The 8,403-nt window shown below is 44.2% G+C and overlaps 1 gene segment (V, D, J or C); it reads right to left on the bottom strand.

Moving 5' to 3' along the window:
• Nucleotides 1–3,657: 3,657 nt before the first annotated feature.
• LOC117870660 lies at nt 3,658–4,058 on the bottom strand. The segment is given in 2 exon segments: nt 3,658–3,986; nt 4,040–4,058. Coding segments are annotated over 2 exon segments (348 nt in total).
• Between the last annotated feature and the right edge of the window lie 4,345 nt (nt 4,059–8,403).

Here is an 8,403-nt window from a genome sequence, read left to right as displayed (position 1 = left end):
TTCTTTCTTTCTTTCTTTCTTTCTTTCTTTCTTTCTTTCTTTCTTTCCACAAGTTGCCATAAATCGGTAATTTATAATATTTAAAGCTGTATAAACTGATGTGATATTTTACTCATTTTTAGTACAAATGTTGTTTGTTTATTTTAACTCATCAAACCCGTATATGACCCTCGGGAAGCTGATTTAAACTGGTGATTTTTACAGCCTAATAGCTTTCCCTGACAGGATAACAAGCCCTGTGGATGGGGGAAAGCGTAGATGTGGTATATCTTGACTAAATTCAAACTGGACAAACTGGAGAAATGATCTGAAGTAAATAGGATGAAATTCAATTAGGAAAAATGCAAATTACTCCACTTAGGAAGGAACATTCAGTTGCACACAAACAAAATGAGAAATGACTGCCTAGGAAGGAATACTGCAGAACGTGATCTGGGAGTCATAGTGCATCACAAGCTAACCATGAGTCAACAGTGTAACACTGTTCCAAAAAGAAAAAGAAAAACAAAGCAAACATCATTCTGGGATGAATTAGCAGGAGTGTTGTAAGCAAGACACCAGAAGTAATTATTCTGTTCTACTGGAAGGCCTCAACTGGAGTATTTTCTCCAATTTCTGGACACCACATTTCAGGAATGATATGGAGAAATTGAAGAAAGTCCGGAGAAGAACAACAAAAATGATTAAAGGTCTAGAAAAGATGATTTATGAGGCAAGATTGAAAAAAAATGGGTTTCTTTAGTCTGGAGAAGAGAAGTCTGGAGGGGACATGATAACAGTTTTCAAGCACAAGAAAGGATGTTATAAGGAGGAAGGTGAAAAATTGTTCCCATTAACCTCTGAGGCTAGGTCAAGAAGCAAGGTGATTAAATTCCAGCAAGATTATAGTTTAGGTTGAACATTAAGGAAAAACTCCCCATCAGGGTCATTAAGCACCGGAATAAATTGCCTTGGGAGGTTGTGGAATCTCCCTCATTGGAGGTTTTTAAGGCAGGTTGGACATACACCTGTCAGGAATGGTCTAGGAGATATAACTTAGTCCTGCCATGAGTGCAGGGAACTGGACTGGAAGTCAATTCCAGCCGACCATTCTGATTCTCCAGTGGTGTCATTTTAATGGAACTGCTTAAACAACTTAAAGTATCAGGGGGTAGCCGTGTTAGTCTGTATCTACAAAAACAACAAGGAGTCTGGTGGCACCTTAAAGACTAACAGATTTATTTGGGCATAAGCTTTCGTGAGTAAAAACCTCACTTCTTCGGATGCATCCGACTCCTAAGGTGCCACCAGACTCCTTGTTGTTTTTTTAAACAACTTAAAGAAACTAATATCTGTGTTCTTAAATGAGTGCACAGTCTCCTCAGGAGAGCTGCTGGGCAGATTTAATGTCTGCAGCCTCCAGCGATGTAGGGAAGGGAGGGTTTTTGTATAGCTCTGCTGTGAGGCTCTTTCACTGTGCCCTTGCCAGGACGCAGTAATACACCGCTGTGTCTGTCAGCTCCAGGGCCGTGATGTTCAGAACTGTGGAGCTCTCATCAGCCTGGGAAGAAAACCTCTCCAGGGAGAAATCCGCAGTATGAGTGAAACCTTGAGAGAACGCACTGTAGGGCTTGATTCAGATATTGACGGCATCAGATCAGTTACACTGAAGCGGTACAGTTGGTATGGTAAGAACAGCGGAGGGTCGCAGAGCCTCCTTTTATTCCAGACACTGGGGGTTCCTTGGACAGGACCGAGTCACCCAGCACAGCACCTGCAACAAGACCATCACATTGCAGGACATCCTTTCAGCTGGGCTTGACCCATGGGCGCAGCTCACCTAAGGGCAGGTCTTCACTACAGGGGGGGGGGTCGATTTAAGATACGCAAATTCAGCTACGCGAATAGCGTAGCTGAATTCGACGTATCGCAGCCGACTTACCCCGCTGTAGGGACGGTGGCAAATAGAACTCTGCGCCTTCCCGTCGACAGCGCTTACACCCACCTCCGCTGGTGTAGTAAGAGCGTCGATTCAGGGATTGATTGTCGTGTCCCTACGGGATGCGATAAATCGATCCCCGAGTGGTCGATTTCTACCCGCCGATTCAGGCAGGTAGTGTAGACCTAGCCTAATTGAGTAAAGCTCAAATTCACGGCTAAGGTTAGGGCTGCAGTGCAGTTCGGGGTGATGGCTGAGGGTTAGGAGGTAGGTTTATTGTTAGGGTTCGGGACCAATGGGAGTTGGGCTCCTAAATTTCTCAGAAAAAAATTGAACATTCAGCTTTTTTACCTAGCTGCTTAAACAGCCCAACAAAGGGAAGAAAACACGTCTACATGACTCTCTTCCAGCGACCAAAATTTGACGCTCTCGGATTCTGCTCCGAAGGGGAATATAAACTTCACTTCTAAAAAGGCAGCTCCAACTGTGGAGGATTTATCAGAAGCCAGCCTAGTGGGAAAATGGAGAGGTTTAGGAAACTCAGAACAGACCCAGAAAACACACTGGTTTCAGGTTAGTCTGCAGCTGACCTGGTGCTGAGACTGAAAAAAGTAAGGATGATGTTGTGTATAAGAATCTAGTCTTAGACACAGACCTGGCTTCAGTTCCCAGATCTGTCACAGACTACTAGTGTGAATTTGGCAAACGAGTTAATCTCTCTCTGCCTCCATTTCCCTATCTGTGAAAGAGACATCTTACTATTTCTCTATCTCACATGTGGATTTTGAGACTATATATCTTGAAGATATTATTGTGATGGCAGGCACAGAAAAATATATATTCATCAGGAATGACGGCTTATAAAAGATAAATTTAAATAATGGTACTTCCTTGCCTAACTCCCTAGGCTCCTCTGAAATTACCATCTACAATTTCTAGACGAATACTTCCCCCCCCTTTTTTACCGTTTAAAAAAACTAAAACAAAGGAAACATGGAACTATTTTGAATGATAAAATACATTCATCTTTCTCATCACTAGGTATTGCTCGCCTATTGTATTTCCACAACTTACAAAGTCAGCCTCGCTGTAATCGTGTTTTTTTAAAGTTATACAAGTTATCTAACTAATCACACACAAATATAATTTAATTTGATGTTTGAATAGAGATTAGACTCTGGTCCATTTGAAACCGGTAGTTATACCACTCTTTGCCCAACCACAAATAGGTATATTTTTACTGCGATAGTTTTCTTCCACATGTCAATAATTTGAGGGTTTCACCTATAGGGTTTCTTACAAACTGCCCCAGGATATACTGAGAAAATATTCCTACTATGTTTCGTGACATAGCCAATGCACTGTGTATTCTGCAAGGGTGATATTTTAATGGAGCTGTTTGAATAAGGATTTGAGGTCTGGGAGGAGTAACTTTAAACGAACATTCAGCTCTCTATCAGAGTATCAAGTCCCCCGAGGGGCGCTGATTCCCGCCTCAATGTTTTTCACTTCTGTTTGCAGGAAGGAAAGGAGGGTTTTGTACAGCTCTGCTCCGTGGCTCTGTCACTGTGCTCTCTGCAGGGCACAGTAATACACCGCGGTGTCTCCCAGCTCCAGGGCTGTGATGTTCAAAACTGTGGCGCTCATCAGCTTGGGACTCAAAACATATATTCTTGTAGTCAGCTTTAATCTCTGAAAATCGAATGCAGCAGGGCTGGGAGGGTTTTTGTACAGCTCTGCTATGTGGCTCTGTCACTGTGCCAGACGCAGAGATACACCGCGGAGTCTGCCAGCTCCAGGGCTTTGATGCTCAGAACTGTGGAGCTGTCATCAGCCTGGGAAGAAAACTTCCCCTTGGCGAAATCTGCGCTATGGCTCTGACCTCTGGCCTGCTTCACTCCTCTCCGGAGAATGTACTGCGGGGCTTGGTTGGGAAACTGGCGGTACCAGTAGAGATAGACGTAGCCGGTAGAGCTGGTATCATAGGAACAAGTGAGGGTCACAGTGTCTCCTTCTCTCCCAGAGAGGTGGGGTTCCCTAGACTGGACCGAGTCCCCCAGCGCAGCACCTGCAACAAAACAATCCAATTGGAGGACATCATTTCACCTATACCAGACTCACCATGCGGTTCCAGGTTCATTGCCGTGTGAGACTTGCAATTTCGAGGAACGTTAAAGGTTTAGGCGCCCGACGGGATTAAATTAGATTTAGGGCTGGACTAGAGTTAAGGGTTTGGCATTGCCGTTCGATTTGGGGTTAGCTTTGGAGTTTAGGGTCATGTTGAGAGTCAGGGGTCCAGATAAGGCTGAATGCTGGTGGGAATTTTAACTTCCTTAGACCCCTCAGAAACCCCAGCCTGTTTACCTAGGAGATTAAATAGCCAAATGCTGAATATATAATATGGCTCCATGATTTTTTTCCTGTTGTGACTAAGTAGGACGCACCAGATACCGCTGCTAAGAAGAATCTAAACTTCAGGGCTCTGCAATCAGCTACAACTGAGGAAGGTTCATCAGCATCCGGCCTAGTGGAGGCGGGAGTGGGGTTGGGAAACTCGTAACGGACACAAGAAATGCGGTGAGTTCTGCTGAGTCTGCAGCTGACAACGTGGTGACATTGAGGTGAGAAGAACGAGCCGGTGGTTAAGGCTCCGGGCTGGGACTCAAGAGACCTGGCATCGGTTCCCAGGTTTGCTACAGGCAAGCCAGTTAATATCTCTGTGACTCCTTTTCCCTACCTGTGTAAGAGAGATGGACATGTTTCTCTCCCTCACTGGGGCATTGTGAGGATAGATAGCTCGAAGCGCTTCGGTATCATTCCGAAGAAGAACCACACAAGTAAGTAGATTTTAATAATGAAATCTGGAATTTTCAAAACATAAGTTCAATGAGAGTTGAATGCCTAACTCACTTAGATTCCTGCCACATTTTTACAACAATTATTTTAATATTAGTTTGTCTTTTTCTACAACTGTGAGCGGGTCTCTCTCTCCCTCCCTCTCTCTCCTCCTTGTTAAAGTACATTTTAACAAATAGTTCTCAATAATCAAACCTCCGTTTCCCCCAAATATACATAGAGAAAATTTCTTTAATCCTGCACATTATTTAAAAGTAATACAAGGGAACAATATACTCTAACAAACCACTCTACCAAACAAGATTTGTTTTATGGTTTAATAGTGATCTGACTCTGTGACAGTTGGGACATGTAACTTAACCCCACTATACCCATCCAAAACTGAGAATATTTTATTAAAATATCCCACCCAAATTTTAACACATAGTTCGTGACAATTGGAATTTTTTTACATTTCCTTTTAATTAATTTATTTATTTATTACAACTAGACCAGTGTAAACACAGAAACTAATTCCCTGGCTATTTTCATCCCGTTTATATTCTCCAAGGGCGATATTATAATACAACTATTTATAGCTCTATAAAATTGATAGAAGTCTATAAAATAACGACTGGAGTTGAGAAAGTAAATAAAGAAGTGTTATCTACTCCTCATAACACACGAACTAGGGGGTCACGAAATGAAATTAATATGTAGCAGATTTAAAACAAAAAATGAAGTATTTATTCACACAACCCAAGGTCAACCTGTGGAACTCCTTGCCAAAGGATGTTGTGAAGGCCAAGACTATAACAGGGTTCAAAAAAGAACTAGATAAGTTCATGGAGGATAGGTCCATCAATGGCAATTATCCAGGCTGGGCAGGGATGATGTCCCTAACCTCTGTTTGTCAGAAGCTGGGAATGAGTGACAGGGGATGGATCACTTGATGATAATCTGTTCTGTTCATTCCAGGGCCGGCTCCAGGTTTTCTGCCGCCCCATGCAGCGGGGAAAAAAAGCGGATCGGTGGCATTTCGGCAGCAGCTCAATCGCGCTGCTCCATTCTTAGGCGGCGAGTCCTTCACTCCCTCTCTTCCTCTTGGTCGGAACTTTGGTGGCAGCTCAAAGAGGAAGGGAGGGACTGAGGGACCCGCTGCCAAATTCCCACCGAAGACCGGACGTGCAGCCCCAAGAGTGGCTGGACTGCCGCCCATTTGTATTAGCCGCCCCAAGCACCTGCTTCCTTAGCTGGTGCCTGGAGAGCCGGTCCTTGTTCATTCCCTCTGGGGCACCTGGCATTGGCCACTGTCAGAAGGCAGGATACTGGGCTAGATGGACCTTTGGTCTGACCCAGGATGGCCGTTTTCTTACCTTCGTATGTTTGCACAGGAATTTGCTTTTGGGAGGAATCGGAAGGAATACCTTGACACCAACAAAAGTATTCCTAATTGTGAGTTTCTTAACAGGATAACAAATCTGCCAGGGGCCCCTATTTCCAGCCTCAGTGTGTGTGTGTGCCTAACCTCAGCTGGAGCAAGGCTGGGAGGGTTTTTGTACAGCTCTGGCATGTGGCTCTGTCACTGTGCCCGCTGAAGTGCGCAGAGATACACCGCGGTGTCTGCCAGCTCCAGGGCTGCGATGTTCAGAACTGTGGAGCTGTCATCGGCCTGGGAAGAAAACCTCTGCTGGGCGAATTCTGCAGTATTGCTCTGACCTCTGGCCTGCTTCACTCCTCTCCAGAGAATGTACTTCGGGGCTTGGTTGGGAAACTGACGGTACCAGAAGAGATACACGTAGCCGGTAGAGCTGGTATCATAAGAACAAGTGAGGGTCACAGAGTCTCCTTCTCTTCCAGAGAGGTGGGGTTCCCTGGACTGGACCGAGTCCCCCAGCGCAGCACCTGCAACAAAACAATCCAAGTTAAGGATTTCACCTGCACCTGACCCGCAGAGGCGGCTCCAGATGCATTGCGGTGTAAGGCTCGAAATTTCGAGAAACCATACGGGATTTAGGCGCCTGACGGCCATTAAATGAAGGTTAGGACTAGACTAAAGGAAAAGGTTTTGGCATTGCCGTTAGATTTACGGTTAGCTGTAGGGTTTAGGGTCAGGTGGACAGTCAGGGCTCCATATAGGGTTGGATGGTAGTAGGACTTATAACTTCCAGGCTGTTTACCTAGATTACTAAATAGCCAAATGCAGAATATATAATAAGTCTCCATTATTTTTTTCCTATTGTGACTAAATGGGAAGCACCAAATACGGCTGCTAAGAGGACTCTAAACTTCAGGGCTCTGCAGGCAGCTACAACTAACTGGGGAAGGTTCATCAGAAACCGGCCTAGTGGAGGCGGGAGGGGGGTTGGGAAACTCGTAACAGACACAGGAAAGCGGTGAGTTCTGCTGAGTCTGCAGCTGACAAAGTGGTGACATTGAGGTGAGAAGAATGAACCAGTCATTAAGGCTCCGGGCTGGGATACAGGAGACCTGGTAGTGGCTTCGGTTCCCAGATCTGCTACGGCCCCCCTCTATGACCTTGGGCGAAACAATTAATATCTCTGTAACGCCCTTTCCGTACCTGTGCAAGGGAGATGGTCTTGTTTCTCTCTCTGTCCGGGGAATAGTGAGGATAAATATCTTGAGGCACTCAGATATCATTCGGAAGAAGACTATACAAGTAAGCAGACGTTTAACAATGAAATCTGGAAATTTCAAAGGAGGAATTCAGAGAGAGGGGGAGAGGTACCTAACCCCTTAGATTCCTTTGAAATCCCCAGCCACCGTTTTTAGAAAAAGTGGATCTAGTGTCCTTAGATTTTCAGAAAGCCTTTGATAACGTCCCTCAGCAAGGACTCTTAAGCAAAGTAAACTGCCATGGGATAAGAGGGAAGGTCCTCTCATTATTCGGTAACTGGTTAAAAGATAGGAAACAAAGGGTAGGAATAAATGGTCAGTTTTCAGACTGGAGAGAAATAAATAGTGGTGGTGTCCCCCAGGGTCTGTTCTGGGACCAGTCCTATTCAACATGTTCATAAATGATCTGGAAAATGGGGTAAACAGTGAGGTGGCAACATTTTCAGATGATACAAAACTACTCAAGATAGATAAATCCCAAGGAGACTGCAAAGCCCTACAAAAAGAATCTCACAAAACTGAGTTACTGGGCAACAAAATGGCAGATGAAATTCAAAGTAATACACATTTGAAAACATAATCCAAACTATATATATAAAAATGATAGGGTCTAAATTAGTTCTTACCATTCAAGAAAGAGATCTTGGAGTCATTGTGGATAGTTCCCTGAAAACATCCACTCAATGTGCAGCAGCAGTCGAAAAAAATAAAAAGAACAGAATGTTGGGAATCATTAAGAAAGGGATCGATAAGAAGACATGTATATCATATTGCCTCTATATAAATCCATGGTATGTCCTCATCTTGAATACTGCACGCAGATGTGATCGCCCCATCTAAAAAAAGATATATTAGAATTGGAAAAGTTTCAGAAAAGGGCAACAAAAATTATTAGGGGTATGGAACAGCTTCCATAGGAGAAGAGATTAATAAGTCTGGGACTGTCAGCTTGGAAAAGAGACGACTAAGGGGGGATATGATAGAGGTCTATAAAATCATGACTGGTGTTGAGA

This window comes from Trachemys scripta, unplaced genomic scaffold (assembly GCF_013100865.1).
Source record: "Trachemys scripta elegans isolate TJP31775 unplaced genomic scaffold, CAS_Tse_1.0 scaffold_91, whole genome shotgun sequence".
Taxonomy (NCBI): domain Eukaryota; kingdom Metazoa; phylum Chordata; order Testudines; family Emydidae; genus Trachemys; species Trachemys scripta.
This window is presented reverse-complemented; position numbering and strand designations above follow the sequence as displayed.